At 38.7% G+C, this 20,802-nt stretch overlaps 2 protein-coding genes across 13 annotated transcripts in view; one reads left to right on the top strand and one right to left on the bottom strand.

Moving 5' to 3' along the window:
* The window catches only part of mrps10 (mitochondrial ribosomal protein S10), a 47,196-nt gene extending 41,978 nt beyond the window's left edge, over nt 1-5,218 (top strand). For 2 of the 5 annotated variants that reach the window (XM_038812368.1, XM_038812349.1), the window contains exons 6-7: nt 1,485-1,574; nt 1,663-2,900. In XM_038812368.1, coding sequence (XP_038668296.1) covers nt 1,485-1,574; nt 1,663-1,749 — 177 coding nt within the window. In that variant the 3' untranslated portion in view covers nt 1,750-2,900. Of the gene's footprint in view, nt 1-1,484; nt 1,575-1,662; nt 2,901-4,748 lie in introns of those variants that run through there. The other 3 variants (XM_038812358.1, XM_038812387.1, XM_038812378.1) reach the window with 3 other exon arrangements.
* LOC119973875 (cleavage and polyadenylation specificity factor subunit 6-like) lies at nt 1,746-20,673 on the bottom strand. Of its 8 annotated transcripts, none has more exons than XR_005462415.1 (7): nt 20,481-20,673; nt 16,989-17,026; nt 15,763-15,939; nt 12,676-12,822; nt 10,821-10,952; nt 8,852-8,927; nt 1,746-1,864 (listed from the first exon to the last, which is right to left on the bottom strand). XR_005462415.1 is itself a non-coding variant. In XM_038812428.1 (6 exons), the coding sequence occupies exons 1-6, from the start codon at nt 20,484-20,486 to the stop codon at nt 8,924-8,926; spliced, it is 504 nt and encodes a 167-aa protein (XP_038668356.1). In that variant the 5' UTR covers nt 20,487-20,673; the 3' UTR covers nt 7,723-8,923. The 8 variants fall into 8 exon arrangements, 5 of the variants coding, with proteins under 5 accessions (XP_038668356.1, XP_038668327.1, XP_038668336.1 ...); XR_005462413.1 differs by lacking the exon at nt 1,746-1,864 and adding an exon at nt 4,451-6,243; XR_005462414.1 differs by lacking the exon at nt 1,746-1,864 and adding an exon at nt 4,451-5,725.
* Nucleotides 20,674-20,802: the final 129 nt, after the last annotated feature.

Here is a 20,802-nt window from a genome sequence, read left to right as displayed (position 1 = left end):
GAAACCCTCCCCCCCCCCCCCCCCCCCCCCCAGGAATCTGAAACCCTCCCCCCCCCCCCCAGACACCATCCCTTCAGCCACGTATTCATCCTATATATCCTGTCATTTCTACTCTGACTAGCACGTGGCACCTGTAGTAATCCTGAGATCACTACCTTTGCGGTCCGATTTCTTAACTTCCTTCCTAGCTCCCTGTATTCTGCTTTTAGGACCTCATCCCTTGTTTTACCTATGTCGTTTGTACCGATGTGTACCACGACCACTGACTGTTCATCCTCTCCCTCCAGAATGTCCTGTACCCGCTCCGAGACATCCTTGTAACTTCTATAATGGATCTACTGTTTCTAGGGCTACTTCCTAAATCCTCTGGGATGAAGATTATTAGGTCCTAGAGATTTTTCTGCCTTCAATCCCATTAATATCCCCAAAACCATTTCTTTATTAATACTAATTTCCTTCAGATCCTCACTAAAACTTGTGTTTCTCAGAACCTCCGGTACATTATTCATGTCTTCTTTTGTGAAGACAGAAGCAAAGTATGAATTTAGTTCCTCAGCCATTTCTTTGTTCCCTGTTATGAATTCCCCCATTGCACAGGGGCTTACATTATAGAAGTTACAACCATAAACAGGACATTTGGCCCAGCCAGTCAGTGACAAGTTTACTATCCATATGGGAAAATAGTTTTGGTTACATTCAGCAAATCTGTTCTCATAACTGTTCATCCACCTGTCCATTTTAACCTTGAATGCTAACATGTATCTTCAAATTCTGACCACCATAATCCTACCTAAAGTAACCATAATAATTACACAACTATTACGAAAAACATGCTGTGATTTCAAACATAAACTTTTGAGTATGAGACTGAATTTGTTTACTTTCCCCCTCATTAAGCAAGTAAAAAAATGTATTTGCCAGTTATGTACTGGTAGTGATCATGAGGCATGACATTCTGTCAAGTTAACAAAATTTAAATCTATTTTGTCCCATAGTCCAAAGATGTGCAGTTTCCTGGTGGATTGCCGATGCTAAAAAAGTGCCTCTTAGTATCCAGAGATGTGCAGGTTAGGTAGAGTTGCAGGGATAGGGCGCGGGGAAGGGGCCTAGGTAAGGTGTTCTTTCAGACGATCGGTGCAGACTTGATGGCCTGCTTCTGCACTTTAGGGATTCTACGGATAGACCCACTGTATGCTTCATTAATAAATAGCAAGCTTTATTTACCAATCAATCTACTTGTTTTTGTCAATTTTCCCCAGGTTTTTTTTATTCATGAATTTCACACAGTTCCATAGTATAAGTACTGTTGATCAATGAGCTCTTCTCAACTCCAGTCACTTTACAAATCACAAGATAAAAACTTTACTGGTGCCTAATGTTTTCTCTGTAGTACAATCGAATTGTGAAATTGAGGGTAATTTAGAAATCTGTGCTTGTTGTAGGATTTAAAAATTCAGGCTTACTTTTAATACTTATACTACTAGATCAAACATCTGACTGGAAGCACTGCTAGTGTCTATTTGGAATATATCCAGCGCAATCTTGCAGAAGGGCTTGCCATGGAGGTGACCAAGGTCAGTTTTGTATTGGTACTTGTACAAGTTGAGCTGTTTTGTCTGTCATTTATGTCTGTAATGTATTAAACTTTTCTTGTCTTTTCAGACCATGTTAGAAAAGCTACCTGAACATATTAAAGAACCTGTTTGGAGCATGCATTCATCTACAAATGAAGGAAAACCAGACAGTTAAAGTCAATGGACATTCTCATGTAACTGCTCAATTTATTTTAAATAGAAATAGCTTACTAAGTGCAACTTTCGTCAAATTATTTTACCTTTGTGCTGAATTATTCAGGCTGCATATCCTGAAATCAGAAAAATATATTTCACTACACTTGCAGGCACCCTCAAATGTATCAAAATCTGGATCAAACTACTCAAAGTAAACGGTGGTGGTACAAAATATAAACACTTGTAAAAGATTGGAAATTAATAAAACCTTTAGGCATCTGTCCAAATAATCTGCATTAGAAATGACTAGAAACCAACAATTACAGTTGTTTGTAACTGAGGTTAGGTAGACAGTAGTTCAGGAGAGGATGAGATGAGGAATTGGAGAAATACTTCGGCTGAGCCAACCTTGTATCTAAGCAAGTATCTTTACAAAAGCAGAATTTCTGCCTCATCTCCAATATGTTGTAAATAATAATTAGGGTCAATTGTCAATTCTGTTTTGGTTCATAGAGAACTCGGTGGACTTATGGAAATTGCCTTTTTGACATAACTTTCACAAATGTATGTTAGCCAAACAACAAGGGGACTGTAATGGCCAATACTGGTGTCAAGTACAACTTAAAGCAGAGACAATTGGGAATGTATTTTGGTAGGAAAAATTAGTATACATTCAATGGAAGACGTTGGAAGTATGTGGATTAGCATTTAGTGGCGCACATACATAATTTCCTGAAGATTCAAATGCGAAGAGATAAAGCCATAAAATAAACATAGCATTTCAATATTATAAATCAGAGCACAGAATGCCTAAAGAGATATTGATACAATTGTGCAAGGCAACGGCTAACCCAAATTTACAAGATTATATGCAATTTCAGATGCACACAGTAAGGACATTAAATTCACAGAACTTATAATAGTCATTGTTGGTGCTGCGAAATCAATTATAAACCAGTATTTGAGAGTGGTACTATTTCACCATCAGAAAAGTCTAAGAAGGTGTATTTATAGGATGTATAGGAAATTACAATGGAGGATCAATAACAAGGGTTCATTAATCTGAAATTGTCACCGAGAGGTGAAGAGAAAATTATTTATTTAAATGTTGCTGGCACATGCAATGCTTTACCATAGGGAATGGTTGAGGCAGAATCCATGGCATCATTTTTTTAAAAAAAACATTTTATTAAGGCATTTATAAATTTTTAACAACAATTTCAAGAGGAAAAACAACAAGTACGTAACATCCACCCAACAACCATATCCAGCCAACATGGCTTACATGCTGTTCCCCAGTCCCCCTTCCCCACTTACTCATCCTGCCTCAACCATCCCCCCCATTGTATCCACTGACAGCTTAATTTTCCCCAAAGAAATTGGTAAACGGCTGCCACTTCCGGGGGGAACCCTAGCACGATCTTCTCAGGGTGAGCTTGATCTTCTCAAGCCTGAGAAACCCTTCCATTGCATCTTTTAGATGGAAAACTGGATAAATATTTGAAGCAGGAGATGACAGCAAGGCCACGCATGTAGTCTTGAATCGCTGTAACAACGAGCCAGGCACATGATCTAAATAGCCCATTTTGTAAACCTCATTGTTCTATGGCATCGTAATATCTACAAATTATTTTTTAAATTCATTCTCAGAAGTGGATGTTGCTGGAAAGACCATTAATTTTTAAATCATCTAATTGCTTTGAGACAAACCTTGAACCACTGCAGTCATTGGTTATTTTCATTGTGTTTTAATACAACTGAATAACTTGCTAGGCCAAGGGTAATAGAAGGGGAGATGATTAATGATTTTGAAAGGAAATTGGATTGGCACTTGAGGGAAATTAACTTGCAGGGCTAAGACGATAGAGTGGGTGAAATGGGACTGACTGGACTGCTCCATGAACTCAAAATGGATAAATGGCCTCCTTCTGTGTCATTAAGGTATGAATTAAAATTTCCTCATGCTGCCTTTTCTGGATTATTAGTTCATTCCTTGAGGTTACCAGTCCAATAGTGTAGTTACTGCACTATTGCATCCATGTGTAAATGCAAAGTTATTGTTCAAATTTTGAATGCGAGTATAAAGTTCTCAGTGCAAAAATAGACAGTTAATTTTCAAAGCAGAATTTATTAATTCACACAAAGTTTGTCACCCACAATAAATGCCCATGGAATACAGCAAGGTCCACCATTTCCAGGTCCAGAAGTAACCCTCAGGAAGGTTTCCTACATTGAGGAACATCATGCGCCATGCTGCAATCATTTCTATGCTTATGTACTTTTTTGCAATGCAAAGCCAGTTAGTTTGGCAAATCAAATTAAATGTAAACCCAAATGTGAGACATTTAAGCTTTCAGCTTAAGTATGGGTAGTATAATGAATAATAGGGGCTTTAAAAATCAAAAATAAGATCTCAAATTGCTAATTTAATTTACTTTTATTGCAAACTATTTACATTAGATAGCACATGTTCATGTGCGATAAATCTTATTTCCAGATTTTAAATATATAAAATAACATTCATATAACTTTGGAATGGAAGTAATCATATGGAGGAAAATGGATATTTAATTAAATCCCTCAAATTGTGGGCAGCTTTACACAATTTGTTTAAGTAGCATCACATTATTGATTTAACATCTGGGCACTTTTTTTCCTAAACAGTATTTTAACAATAACAGTTCTGATAAAAGCAGCAACTTAAATTTCTTTCCCTTTTCTGGTTTTATTTAATCAGCAGTTGTGTTAATTGCTCCCAACACATGTTGCTTTGACAATTTCTGATTGTGTAAGATGCATTTTATTAGCTGAAACAGAAACTAATCACTGCATGAAGGAGATCACTCCAGATTTCTGGATTTTTTTTTATCTCTAAAGTAAATTCTTACATTTTAAAACTGAAGATTATAATCAGTTTTGAATTTTTTATAAGGTCTGTTGAACAATGTACCTTTGAAAGTATTTCATGGACTCAGTCTTTAGCAATATTCCACTGTCTTTAACACTTTTCTTCCGCAGGTTTGTTGAGTGTGCAGCACCATATCTTGGTAAACACTATTCAAGACTAGTAAGCTGGACAGCCAGAGTCTCATCACAAAAACAACTTCAGTGCTTCTTTCATTCTGCATATTATCATTTCAAATTCATGTAATTTTGCTCTGCAATATCTGTCAACAGTGCATTTTTACCATATTAATTTAAAAAAAAATACTTTTAGTTCACATTTCTTTTAAATCTTTGTTTGCTTGTTTTTAATTTTTTCTGTTTCTTAAATTGATTTTTCTAACCGTTGCAGACTGCAATGTTGCTGTTCAGTAAAGTTTCAATACGTGGCTGCACTATTTTTCACTTTGAACAAATCTTAAGGAAATGTTTCCAATTTACTCGAGGATTATTTTATGCATCTAATTAATCCCTTGCACTCAGAAATTTGCAGCAGTTTGATTTCTTCTCCTTTTTCTCCCCTGATATTATTCAGATTTAAAAAATTCTGTCACAGGATGTGGGTGGAGCTGGCTAGACCAGCATGTATTGCTCATCTTAGTTTGCCATTGTCATTGGCATGGACACCCTTCCAGCACCTAATTTTGGATTCTGTATAGTGACCATTCATGAGTTATACACTATAGCCCGCCACCTATCTGTCAAAAGTAATACTAGAAAATGGCCAATATCAATTATTTTCCTCTCCCACAGCTGCCGCAAATGATATCTACACTAACTTGGGACATTTTAGCTCCCCACAACTTAGTGCTATATTATTATTTTTGGATAGGGTGGCAGTGGAGGATTGTGCAGACAACACCCATTTTCTTTCTGACTACATGCAATGAAAAATGGTAATGAGCTGTAAGAAGAGAAGACCATCTTATCTTTTTCTTCTTTCAAGTCCAAGCGACATCTTCACAGATTGTGTTCCTGGCAAACTCTCAGAAGACATCAGAAATAGTATCAATTAGATCAGTCTTGAAAACTTCAGATGGAATTATCAGAAGCTTAAAAAAATTGGTTACCCAAACATAAAACATTAGAATATGAGAAAGGTTTGGAAATAGAAGTGAAACTATGTGAAGCAGCCAGAGGTATCCATGTCAGGACAAAGAGTACTGGTGGTTGGAAATGTTACTAATTATCTATCTTCTGCAACTTAAAACAATGATATTTCTCACAGATCTATTTCCTTTTACAAAAAAGAATTACATACATTTATATTATTTTTTCCAAATTCACAGCCTATGGCTTTTGTGAAGGGATGTTAACAACTACTTGTCCAAACAAAAATGAACAAAACAAGGGTGAACCACTGCAGAATTGTCCCATTTATTTTCCTCTGCTTAACTTCCTCTCCATTCCAAATGACAATCAAGCTACGGTATGGTTCCACAAGCCCCTATTGCCTCTTGGTACAATCCATAACTACTGTTGGAGTGAAAGGATGCCATTTGGTCCACAGCCACTGCATGCTCCAATATGGACGTCTCAACCTTCACAGTTGATTCCATCCCCTGCATCCCTAGGTGGAAATAAATATCAAGCAGTATTGCTACTCCTCTTGACCACAAATCATCTTTTTCAGTCCATCACTCAGCCATCTTATTAATTTTACTTTATTTTTTTTAATAGCTGGATTACTTTTCCAAGCGTTTAGTTATTTTGCCCCTTTGAGGAAAGCAGCTGTTGCATTCCAGGGGCTTAATGTAGCCCAACCCCACAATTCTCATTGCTTATCTTAAAAGCTCCCCATCTTCCTGTGCACATTTATTATTGCCTGCTCCTACATTATCCTACATTTTTCTATATTAAAGCCTATCTGTCATGTTTCACGTAACTGTTGCAAGTGATCAATCCTTCTATTCACTACTTGCCAACTGTTCTATATCAATGAATGTAACAAAAACAGGACTGCTAAGCTAGGCAATTTTCTATATTATTCATAAATATTGTAAACAAGTGGCATCTTAGAAGATATGTGAAATGTAAATGATTACTTTCTCTGAGGAGGAACATTTACCATCATTGCCCACTGTTAGATCTAAACTCAATCTGGCAAGACAATTTATCCATGCCATAGCTATAACATTTCCCATTTGTATAAAGTGAGGAATTTTAACAAACGTTTTGAAAATCCAAATTAATTACAACTACTAGATTACCCATGTCGACCAGCTTAGCATTTCTATATTGTATAGCGATTATTACTTTTAAAACCATGCCAATTGTTCAGTATAGTAACTGCTATTTTAAATGCCCATTTGAAGTATATTTGTAGAATACCTCAAGCATTTCCTGCTTTGGATTTGAAGCTAAGATGCCTGTAATTATCCATTTTGTGCTTTAAACCTTTTAATATTGGAATTACATTGCTATCATAGAATTTACAGTGCAGAAGGAGGCCATTCGGCCCATCGAATCTGCACCCCACCCCATCCCCACAACCCAGTAACCCCACCCAACACCAAGGGCAATTTTGGACACTTAACGGCAATTTATCATGGCCAATCCACCTAACCTGCACATCTTTGGACTGTGGGAGGAAACCGGAGCACCCGGAAGAAACCCAATGTAGCCCAAAAACACACGGGGAGGATGTGCAGACTCCGCACAGACAGTGACCCAAGCCGGAATCGAACCTGGGACCCTGGAGCTGTGAAGCAATTGTGCTATCCACAATGCTACCCGTGCTATTCAACAGTCCTAAATTATCTCAATAGTTCTGGAGCTCTTAAAAATACCGAAGTATAATTTCTTCAATTTATTGAAGGCTCAAACTCCACAGTCACCCGAGGTTGGAATTGAATCTGGGTCCCTAGCCTACAGTCCTTGTGAAAAATAGTGAATTTATTTGATGTATCTGCCACATCTTGTTCACTTTTAATAATCTGTCCCATCCATTCCTTGACCTTTCTTCTGTTGACCACACAAATTGTAAAACTTTTTTGGTTCCTTTTATTATACTGTGTGAGCTGTTTCTTATATATTTTCTCTTTTTTTCTTCTAAGAAGTGGCTATTTTCATGTCAACGCAAAAAGTCAAACTATTTGATTTCTGGGACATTGCAGCCAAGCCTAATTCCATTGTCATCTAACATCAAGTTTTGACAATTCAACATTTCCTCAGCTCATGATTGGCAAAACTAAAACAGCTCAAGTTTGCACCTATGTGCCTTTGGTGCAGACTTTATCAACTCCACGGCTGACATAAGGCTGAATAACAGCCTCAGGTTCCGGTTTTACTTTTAGCTGAGCTTTTTATCCCACAGCTACTTGCTTATGCTCTGTCCAAAACCTTAATCTACGTCATCTCTACTCGGAGTACTAACTTTTCTCAGTGTTGTGACTGGCTACCCTACTGTGATCACTTACAAAATGGCACACCAAAATCTCGATCTCCTTTTTTAAAATATGATCATTGCTATAATTCTCACTCCGCTCTGTTGGCTAAATGTGCTCTAATGAATCCAGATTCTCATGTGCAATTTTCTCAATTGCCTGCTCCACCACATCTGAGCAACTCTCATTAAATCCCATCTCCCTTTGCACACTTTCAACTTCTCCGATTCCCAGTTTAGTATGTGGCCCCCACTTCATTATCTGAAGCCCCTCTGACTCTATGCCCTATGTTTAAATTCCAAAACAATTCTATAATTCCACATTACTTCCACTTTCAAAGGCTTTCTTAAAATCCACATCTTCAAACATGCTTTGTCCTCTATTAAATTTATATTTTTCCTGTTTAATGTTCATCTCTCTGATTTTTGGTTCCCTTTAAACCTTTCTGAAATTACAAATTGGTGACGTTGCTGATAACTTCCAGGGCCACTGTACAGCAATCAGAAGTACCAAACCCACCTATTTGCTCATTTCTTTGCTCAGGAACACTAACCAACTGTTGTGCTCGGATTCTGCACAGACCAGTAATGATCATCATTGTATGGCTCAGCATCAAAATGCAAAAGTAAATTTACCTACTGAGTGATTGTGGCATTTAAAATCATGCTCTTTGTTGCAAAAATGGCAATTTAAAGCGCAGTAGCCACTTCAAAATTGAGCGAAGCAACATGGTTTGACACAGATTCAGATAACACTAGAAATGAAGAAAATGATTATGTAAAAACTTCTCACCTGAATTCAGTGCTCAAAGTTTCCCGGTAGTCTCAGCATCAGCAGTAGGCCACACAGGGTGCACTACCTATGTTACCTTTCAGGAGACAACAACAGCATCAATCTTGCACCACGGTAAAGGTGGTGATTAAAAATTTAATTTAATAATCACATGCAACGTTGAAGAAGAAAATTAGAAAAATTGGTTAATGGGCTTTAAAAAAACTTAAGGGCAAGTTTTAAATTGCACAACATTAAAATTGCTACATTTTAATTACCCATAGATTTTGTTTCAACGGTTAGACTATAAATTAAAATATTAATCTCTTCTAATGCTACCTTTTAATATTAATATATTACTGGAAGCCAGATATGTTGTGGGACACGCCCACATAAAATTTAGTTAACCATACCTTAACAAATTATTGTCTCTTCGTATATACAATTCCTGCTTGCAGATTTAAGACCCAGGGTAGGGCTAGCCTAATGTTAACTTGAACTGCACACTGGTCAGAAGATAGAATTCAGCCCTCAGCACAAAGGGAACTAGTACGGTTCGTTGTTAAACGAACTGCTTTCCTGGCATGTTAGGTTGTGATCATGTTGGAAGATGGCAGGCTCTGTTCCATAATACTTTTTTCCGTCGTTACGCTATGTTTCTCTGCCATTAACATGGCAACGTTAGGAAGAATTACAGTTGTTCATTAAATTTTTTGTAGCAAGTACTGGTATCACTTTCATTGGAATATTCATATGAATATATGGTTACTATACATTACTTCATTAAAATATTCAAATGAATGTAGTTAAGATACATTAACTATCTCACATTTGTGTTTGTCAAACAACATGTTACACTTCAATTATTGTTTAATAACAAAATCAAGAGGGTCAAGCTACATTGATATATATATATATATTTTGGGAAAATGAATTTAAAACCCTTTGAAATTCACAACTGTTTTAAATATTTTTTTTATTTCCTCAGGAGTTTTTCATTGTGCTCTTTCTGGTTCAGAAAGTAACATTAATCCACATTTACTCAGTTACATTATTTAGTGTTTCTAACAGTTCAAAACTTAAAACAGTGAGTTTTCTTTTCCATGTATGGAATCAACCAGCCATTAACCACTTTTACTTTACAGTGTTACTTGCTTTCAGTATTTTAAAGTTTAAAAACACTTCACTTCTATAAAATAAGGATGCACAAGCAATATTTCCAGACGAACAACATTTTTAAAACAATCACAGCTACCCAAGCTAAAATAGCTGCACAAAAGTATTTTCAAACTGCATAAAAATTGACTCATGATTCTTTACAAAGATAAATGCTTGACCTCAGAAGAGACATCTAGACATAAAACATGAATGGTTATTTAATCATTCAAGATTTATATGTGCATGAGGCACCAATAGGAGTCCATACAGCTTATATAAAACAGTGCTTCGAAAGTCCAAGGAGTCACAGAAATATATATTTGTATGGCTTGTGCCATCTGGTGCATGAGGGCTGCTGCAAATATTGTTGACAAGTCTCAACTAAGTTTCTTTGCCAGCACTACTAATTGTTGTTCCTAGTCCAGTCATCAAAAAACTTTTTGTGTCCACCCCACTATGCAATTTAACAGTAAGTGGCTTTAAAAGTGTCTGCCACCTGGCGGTCCAGGCCATCTCTGGCCCCGTCCAGGTGGCGGAGGTGGCAGCGACGCACCAGGTCCATTGTGAAAGCTGTGTAAAAGGATAAAATCACAATTTTTTTGTTTCAAGGTGTACTTTTCTTCATTAAAAAATTAAGTTAGTTAGTTATAAAAATCGAACAATTATACTACTTTTATCAACTTACGAGCTAAATAGTCATTTCTTGACATGCAGGTTTTTCTAAGCTTCCAAACAATTACTCACTTCAATAAGGGCTAATTACAAAAATCAGATTCAAATATTGTATTTAACTTGGGGGGGATGATCCCACAGAAGCCCGAGTTCAACTTACCCTCTCCGAGGTGAGAAAACCCCTCTCTGCATGCCTCTACCTCGAATAAAGGGGGGTCTTCCTCTGAAGCCTATTGGTCCTTGAGGAGGAGGAAGTGGTAGTGATGGTGGAGGAGGACCACCACCCCTAAATCTGCAAGACAATTATCAAATGCTAATTACCACAGAAAGCAAATCAAAACACATTTTATTCAAATTAGGACCAAAGTGGAGGCGAAGTTCTAAGCAGCTGGACAAGACTACAGAGGCAAGGATTTTTGAAATCGGAACATGTTACAAGTCACAATCTCAGCTTAAGTATTGTAATTTTCATTGCTTAGTAATAACACAGAACATTTCTGCAAAGATCCCTTGCAAGGCATGTATTTTTAATCACCTCACCAGAATGTTTAGAGGATATTTGCATTACATCAGAACACCTGTGTTCCCAACAATTACGGGTGCGATCCACCAACCGCGTTACGCACAAAGGGCAGGGCGGCACGGTCAGTAGATCCTTATGGGATCTACCAGGCTCGCCATGCCTCACGCGATCTTGCGGGACATCACAATCTAAATCCATTGTGGGCGGAATCACTCTTGCATATTAGAGGAAGACACCCCCCCATTACGAGTACAGACAAAAATGGTATAGGTTTAGAGATTGTAAAAACTGAAACAACTCCAATCCATTCTTAACATTCAAATTAATGTAAACTACTAAATGGTGATATACCTCTGAAACGCGGAGTCTGTCTAGTGATTCTGCGTCTTAATAAAATATTTATCTGGAGAAAATATGTGGGATCGCTGTATCTTATTACCCAGTAAATTCAAAAATTATTCCCCCCCCCCCCCCCCCCCCCCCCCCCCCCCGCCCCCCAAAAAAGGCTTCTGTTGACTTCACCAATAACAAGCAATTAGCATAAGGCACTTGATGGGAACATGACTATTAAATTAGTATTCTGCAGAGGCACACATTAAAGTTTAAAGCTCCTGTATTATTCTTTCTTGTCTAGTCAAAAACGCTAATGGAATGTTGACCTTTATCCAAGAAGATTGGAATTAAAAAGTAATGCTTCAAGTTTTCTGAGCCTCGTTTGGACTGATAGCAGTGTTGGCATTCATTTCCGGGCATGGAATCCAAGAAATGTTATATTGGCTTTGGAAGTGTAAAACATCAATCCACAGAACAATACCAGAGTTTGAATGTTTAAATTACAAGGACAGGTTTCACAAACTTACATACTTTTGAATGGAAACAGAATGGTCCCAGGTGAAGGCCACTCAGCCTTTCATCTCAATGTCAGCTCTCCAAGAACTCAGCTATTCCCACTCCTCCACCTTTTCCCCCCTAGCCTTCCATCTGCCTCCACCACACTCTCAGGTGGTGCATTCCATATCCTAACAACTTGATGCATAAAAGCTTATCCTCATGTCGCCTTTGGTTCTTTTGTCATTCACCTTATATCGGTGTTCTATGGTTTCCAACCCATCTGCCAATAGGATCAGTTTCTCCCCATCTGCTCTGTTCAGATCCTTCATGACCTTGAGCACCTCTCAACCTTCTGTTCTCCAAGAAGTACAGTCCCAGCTTCTCCAATCTATCCATGTAACTGAAGTCGCTTATCCCCAGAACAGTTCTCAAATCTTTTCTGCACACCCTCTCTAATGCCTTCACATCTTTCCTGACACATCCTACTCCCCCATATAATGCCCATAATTGGAAGCAATGCTCCAGTTGAGGTCAAACCAGTGTTTAATAAAAGGTTAACCCAAACCTCCTTTCGCACTCTATGCCTCTATTTATAAAGCCTAGGATCCCATATGCTGGTAGCAATGTTTCCAATTACCAATAAAATTTGCAAGTCCCTTACCTTGGAGGAGGAGGGAAAGGCATATCTCCTTGTCCACCAAATGGACATTCCATCCCTCCCCTTCTAACTGGCGGACCAAACCTAGGCAGTCCTCTTCGTCCACGAGGATCTGGGTAGGGACGCATTCTAGTATTTTCTAGACCACGTCTAAAACAGAAAACATTTTAACTCTCAAATGAGCAAACACAATTCATATAAAGTTAGCAATTTTAACACCTGGCATAAAATTATTAACATTAAACCTTTTTTTTGCAAATCAAAACGATAGATGTTAGCATGAAGAAAACAGAACTTAATGTTCTTGCTGCAATCCAGTAAGAGCATTCTGAAGCTCTCTAACTGACTCCAACAAAATATAATTTTAAGTATTTTACATGTTACAATTAAAATGGTTGTGTTAAAAGCTTTGGCAATCTGAATGGGACGAGTCAAAACAATGATTAATTGAGTAAATGCACCACATAGCTTGCCCATAAACCATATAGACCAATAGAATATTAAAATTCAAATCAGGCATAGGCCATACAATTACTCAACCCTTCTCTGCCATTAACTATATTAATAATAATAATCTTTATTAGTGGCACAAGTAGGCTTACATTAACACTACAATGAAGTTACTGTGAAAAGCCCTTAGTCGCCACATTCTGACGCCTGCTCGGGTACACTGAGGGAGAATTCAGAATGTCCAATTCACCTAACCAGCACATCTTTTGGGATTTGTGGGAGGAAACCAGAGCACGCGGAGAAAACCCACGCAGACACGGGGAGAACGTGCAGACTCCACTAAGTAACCCAAGCCGGGAATCAACCCGGGTTCCTGACGCTGTGAAACAACAGTGCTACCGTGCCGCCCTAAGATGATGGTTGATCTTCAACATCAATTCCACTTTCCCATCCTTTTGTTTTAAATAAATTTAGAGTATCCAATTCCTTTTTTTCCAATTAAGGATTATTTAGCATGGCCAATCCACTTACCCTGCACATCTTTTGGGTTGTGGGGGTGAGACCCACGCAGACACGGGGAGAATGTGCAAAGAACACATGGACAGCGACCGGGATGGGATCAAACCCAGGTCCTCGGTGTCATGAGGCAGCAGTGCTAACCACTGTGCCGCCATCCACTTTCCCATCCTTACCCCATAATTTTCTTTGTGACCAAAAATGATCAATCTTGAATATGCTCAAAGACTGAACACCCACAACTCTCTAGGATAGAGAATCCCAAAGATTCACAACGCTGTGATTGAAGAAATTTCTCTTTGTATCGGTCCTAAATGGTTGACTTCCTCTCCTGAGACTATGACTCATAGTTCTAGACTTCCCCCAGGCAGGAGAAACAGCCTCTCAACACCTACTTTGTCAAGCCCTCTAAGAATCTCATATGTTTCAACAAGGTCACTTCTCATTCTTCCAAATTTCAGAGAATGAAAGCCCATTCTATCCTATCTCTCCCTCCTTAAAAGGACAACCTTCATAACCCAGCAATCAATCTGGCACATATTTATTTCATCCCCACTAAAGCAAGCAAATCTTCCCTTGGGTAAGGAAACTGAACACAGTAATCCCGTTGTGGGGTCTCACCAGACCCCTATATAATTAAAGCAAATCTTCCTTACCCTTTATATTCTAACCCCTATTGCAATAAAGCCAATATGCCACTTACCTTTTAATTGCTTGCTGTGCTTGCATGTTAACTTTCTGTGATTCATATACAAGCACAGCAAATTCCTTTGAATATCATTATTTAATGGTCTCTCACCTCACCTTTTAAAAAATATTCTGCTTTTCTATTCTTTCTACCAATGTTGATAATGTCACATTTATCCAAATCTCCATCTGCCAGCTTCTAGCCCTATCACTTCATTGATCGATATCCATTTGCAGCCTGTTTACAGTTTGATTTTAATCATAGCTTTCAGCAAATTAGTTATATTACACTCGGTCACCTCATCTCAGTCATTGATACAGGTTGTAAAAAGCTGAGGCCCAATCATTGATTGTTGCAAAACTCCAATTGTTACAACATGCCAGCCCAAGAATGGCCCATTTTCTGTCATTAACTAATCCTCAATCCATGCTAATATATTACCCCAAATCTAATGAACTATAATCTGGTGCAACAGCTTCTCGTGTGGCAGTTTACCAAATCCTTTTGGCGTCTCTCATTTTACCTGGGCTCGCCACAATGCTGATCGATCACCCTTCATCTTCTCCCGTCAGTCACACATTTTGCTTCCAATCACACTGTGCCACCGCATCTTTCCATCTGGTTTTTAGGCCGTCCTCTTCTCTCTCTTGCTGGTAGTCCCATCTCCACCAATCATCTCACCATATTTCCATTCTTCTCCGCAACAGATAACCATACTTTCTTTGATGCTCCCGCAATCGTCACCCAGTCGAAAAGTTTTGAAAACCCAAATATACCACATCCACCGATTTCCCCTGCTAGGTGCATCCTCAAAACCAAATAGGTTTGTCAAGCACAATTTATTTTACACAAGACTGGGTTGATTCCACCTACTCATAATATTTTCCAAGTGTTCTGTTACCACTTCCCTGATAATTTCCAACATATTCCCCACTACTATATAATAGACTAATTGCTCTGTAGTTCTGTTTCCTCTTTGTCTCCTTTCCCGAATAGCAGAGCTACATTTGCTACCTTCCAATCCACTGGATTGGAATTTAAGTGCAGGCTGATACTTGCTTTGATGGCCCTCACGTAATTTATGCTACAGAAATGTCCATGTACACCAATAAAGAATATTCTCTTGGATGAGACATTGAATGGCTGCTGCTTCTGGAAGTGTACCCACATCAAATGTTCATCTTAAGGATAGGAGGGAATTTCTCGGGGAAAATTAAAATGTCGGCAGAAGTAGAATTCCAAAAAAGGCGGGGGGGGGGGGGGGCAGACTTGTTTTATTGTTGGGTGGGGTGAAGATTGTGATGGGGGTGGAAATGTTTATTGTGCCATGTTTATGTCGCTGTTATTATTATTATAAAAATTGTAAAAACCCAAATAAAAATATTTTTTTTAAAAAAGGATAGGAGGGAAAGAATTGGGAAAGAAATGAGAAATACCTTGCAGAGCCAAATCCATTAGCAGCTGCTTGTCCTCGCCCAAATCTGCCAGATGATTCACCTCTACTCGGTGGCCCTAGGTCCTTCGGTCCTCGAAAAACACCTCTGCTGCCTCTTCCTCTGCCACCTCTGGCCATCCACCCATCTTTTCCTCTTCCTTTACCTCCTCTGCCCCTGCTCAAAATAGTAGCATTACAATCTCCTTACTTCTCTTTACTGCACATAATATTTATTATAAAATGGCACTATAACTGAAGTGATAGAAAATGTTCAGGGACTTGAACTGTTAACAATCAAGTCCCTGCAATACAATTGCAAAATGAAACTAGTAAGTTAATTTGTCCAACTATCCATCTTGTCGTAAATAGTTAAACCTTTCTCATGCCTAAATGCAATTTTCTTGAATATATTTTATGGAAATTAGCCAGCAAATAAACGCAGTTTTAGCCATTTAGCTTTGAAGAAACGAGTAAGTAACTATTTTTTGGTTCACATGTATTTTATAGTAAATAAATGATTAAATATGAAAACAAAGATTTCACTCAAGTACAGAAAGATTTGTAAAAATAAAGTAGCTTTGTTTTCAATATATCTTAAGGGGTAGCATAAATTTGTGATGCGCATTATAAAATGTTGAAATTTTCAACTATTTACACTTCAAATTATGGATATCCATGCTATTTGTAATATGACATTTCTGCATTTTTCAGAAGGTCTGTAACATTCCATCCTCAAGAACTTTTACATGAAGTACAACTAGTTAATGAACCACTAAAATGCTCAGGAATTTGTACGTAAGAGTGATTTCAAGGCAAACATCTGATTGAGTGGATGATAAATGAAAGACGAGAGCTTGCATAGCTCATAGCGTTCATTAGATGACATAATTTAGCTGAAAGCAGTGTCTTGAAATCTGTATAACACAATAGGGTCTGCAGCAATTGAGATCAGTTCCTTTTTTGCAGCCAATCTGAACTCCAAATCTAGACCCTATTGCTATTAATGTACAAAAATGTGATCACTCCAAGTTGGTCACAAATCATCGTGGTGTAGAATCAGTCACCTAGTTTCACTTGATTGACTTATCTATATTTACATGACTTTCTCAAACTGTGTTAAGGCTTTTTTAAAAAACCTATTTCAAATGGATCTTTACCATATTCGATTTAACTAATCCACTATTTACATCAAATAGTCCAAAGCCATATGTCCACACATTAGCTTACCTAATGTTGTCACTGCCAGTCCATTCATCAAAATCCGCCTGAAAATCAAAATTTAAAAATATTTCAAGTTGCCTTGCTTAATATGTCACCACAAGTTAACAAACTCCAACTGAGCTCAATGACAAAAACATGCTCTTTCTAGCATCATACCTGTATTGTAAGAGTGCTGTGCCAACTTCTTGCCACCCAACTTTTTTTCTCTGCCATGATCAGTAGCATCAAACTGGCTCTATTCTCCAAGTCAATCCTACGTCTCTCAAAACTACTGTCAATATTAGTCCATAAAACATAGGAGCAGTAGGCCATTTGGCTCATCAAATCTTCTCCACCATTAAATGAGATCATGAATGATTTGATATGATCATCCTCAACTCCACTTTCCCAACTTATCCCAATAACCCTCGTTTCCCTTACTGATTAAAAATCTATCTCAGCGAGGGCAGAACAGTGGTTAGCACTACTGCCTCACAGCGCTGAGGACCCAGGTTCGATCCCTGCACCGGATCACTGACCATGTGGAGTTTGCACATTATCGCTGTGTCTACGTGGGTCTCACCCCCACAAACCACATGTGCAGGGTAGGTGGATTGGCCATGCCAAATTGCCCCTGAATTGGAAAAAAAAATTGGGGACTTTAAATTAATTTTAAAAATCTATCTTAGCCTTGTACAGCTTTTTGCGGTGAAGAAGTCAACAGATTCACTACCCTCGAGTGAAGAAATTCCTCATTGGTCTTAAATAGTCTCCTCAAAAACTCTATTGTCCATTTTCTCCAACTACTGCTGTTTAACTTTCCCTTTCTAAAGTCTCGGAACAACATTGCTGTGTTGTAACTACCCTCCCAGCTCCCTCACTTTACATTCAATGCCATTCGCCATGTTTACATCTTAAGCACAGAAACACTTGTTGAAGTCACCATCTTCATTGTGACCAATGTTGACTGTTCCTCCTCAACCGCCCACCATCATCAATATGGTCAATTCAGTCCATTGGAGAAGAAAAAAAATAAGGATAAAGTTCATGCTTGTGACACTGCTCATGGCTGGTTCAACTCTTTACTGTTGTACCACAGATATTCAATTGCCTCAACTTGCTTCTCCTCGCATATCTGTCTCTGGTGTATCCTAGTGTTGCCATCTTGGCTCTCTCCTCTTCATCAGTTATAAGCTATCCCTTTTTAATGTCACCAGAAGCACAAGATCAGCTTTCATATGTATGTTGATGACACCCACTCTACCATGCCACCTGCACATTATCACATTTATCTGTTCCAAACTTCCTCCACTACAAGATGGTAGGTGGTGAACTATGAACTAGACGGAGTATCTGGCAGAATATAGGCAGTTGTGTTGGACAAGCTGCAGTTGAATGATGGATGCTAGGAAGGTATTAAAGAGACATTTGAAAAATGGAGTCTAATAGTGACCAAGCACAGATAAGAATTCCAGCTGAAAAGAGTGACAGACAGAACTGTTGTGAAGGTGTTATAGGAGTAATCTGAGATACTTAGAAGCTTAGCTTTAAGTCAAACAGGACGCCATCTGACCAGCCCTATATTGCATAGTTGACAATGCTGGTAGGCAAACTAGGCATGGGAAATAAATATTCCCTTTAAGTTTCAGTTGGTTTTAGATTCTGAAACTTATATTTATTTCCACAATATGCAATAATTTTACAGCTGGAATTTGAGTTATATGAATATTAACGTAGATTCATCTAAAACTTGTGGATTCAAGCCCCAATGGATCTGAGCACATGATGTTCACTGACACTTAAGTGTATTAACTAAGCAGTATTATTACAAGGGACAATCTGCACTGCCAAAGATTTTGGCTTAGGTTCATCTCATTGCTGTTTATGGAACCTTATGCTGCACAAATTGGCTCCACATTTCCTTACATTACAACAGTAACTATGTTCCCATAATTCCTAATTCATCATAAGGTCTTAAAACATTGTGCAGTCCCTTAGGCAATATATAATTGCAGATTATTTTTTTCAATGAAGGATAGCATGAATAATCATGTCAAATATTATGATTAGATTAATGAAGTCAAGGAAGGATCAATCATAGTTATAGAAATGTCATCAGTGATTTTGGTCATTGGTGGTCTTGCAAACATGGCAGAAGATGGATTGTTAGGATTCAAACAAATTGTTGCACAATGGGGCATAAAGTTGATTGAGGACAATTTGAGCAACTTAGAAAGGGAGGTTAGAGATTGGACAGGCAGTTCGAGGGGATGGATGGTCTGAGGGGCTTTTGATTTGGGTTAATGATAGTTGACAATGAGCAAACTACCATCTACCATCAACAATAACAGCGAGCAAAATGGTCAGGTGAGGTAATTGACTATGACTCGGAGTTAAGTGGGGAGGGAATTGAGGGAGCAGAAGTCTAGAGAGTATACAGAACTGTGGTAAACTCTAATGTAATAGGGTAAATAGTGTACTAGAGATGCCCAGAGGCTATGTCAGAAGGAGTTGCATGACATTTTCAACCTGATGCCAAGAAACCACAAGCCTATCACACCTGTTTTGAGGTTGACATGGGACAAATATATAACTGGTTTTCCAAGATAGTAGAACAGGACAATTGCTTTATGGAATCAATGTAAATGGACTAAAATATATAGCCACTCATCCATAATTATTCACAAGGTTTACAGAAGTAAAGGCGTGCAAAATTAAACTTATGAGTTATTTCTGCAGCAGTGCATTCTCTGCATAGAAACAGCTGTTGTCAGGGCTGAGAAAGGGGGGGCAAATAAATGAAATTTGGGGGTCACAAATCAAGTCTAATTCTAGGTTATCGACAACAATCCCAAGATGAGGGGATCATGTATATATATCATTTCACTGGCTGTAAATGTGCCGGAAGAACTGGAATGCTGGAGGAAGAACACGACGAGAAAGGAATGAGGTTGAAGTCAACTGAGGAGCGAGGGGGGAGGAGCGAGGGGCGAGTAAACATTCCCGACTGCTGCCTGCCACCCTGACACTTAAAAGACCATTGAATGAAACAGCCGCCACTGTAAAAGCACAGGAACTCGCTATTCTCTCGGCTTCACAGAATTTACAGTGCAGAAGGAGGCCATTCGGCCCATCGAGTCTGCACTGGCTCTTGGAAAGAGCACCCTACCCGAGGTCAACACCTCCACCCCATCACCCAGTAAGGGCTTCCTAGTGAAGAACGTACAAGGGAGTATATTCAAATGACGAATATTTCAGATTTGTCACGAATGACATTTAATGATATTTGCAAAAGACCAAATGTATTTTTCATATTGTCAAGCATGAGAAAAGTTTGCCTGAAACATTCTGAGGACCGAGGAAGGTCAGTCAGTCAGTGAGGTTCCGGCTCAACACAAAAGAACCCGATTGAGAAGCAGCTCGGCCGTGACACTACCCCCACCCACCAACCCACCACGGGCCGCACCGCCCCGATAGCGACATACAGAACGAGAAAGGCGCTCTCTGATGCATACTTGCCTCCATTGTGCAGGTGGGATTAAAGGCAAATGGTGCGCTCTTTAATTTTTTATTAAAGTTCCCTCGAGTCAGGTTTTATAAACGTATTTTAATTTTCAACGTAACCGCCGATCACAAAATGGCAGTCACACCGCAGCTCAACCAAACCTGACATTCGGCATCCCGCCCTTCCTCTGCCCTCCAGGCTCTGATTGGTGGGTGTCCCCTCCTTCCCCCCTCCCCACCAACTGTTAACGCCCCTCTCTCTCCAAGCGGGCCATTGATTGGACACGTTCGACGTCAGTCAGAGTTCCCCCGCGGTCTGATTGGACAGGATCGATCA

This window comes from Scyliorhinus canicula, chromosome 1 (assembly GCF_902713615.1).
Source record: "Scyliorhinus canicula chromosome 1, sScyCan1.1, whole genome shotgun sequence".
NCBI classification, from domain to species: domain Eukaryota; kingdom Metazoa; phylum Chordata; class Chondrichthyes; order Carcharhiniformes; family Scyliorhinidae; genus Scyliorhinus; species Scyliorhinus canicula.
The sequence above is the reverse complement of the archived record's forward strand: the minus strand, read 5'-3'. Positions and strand labels throughout refer to the sequence as shown.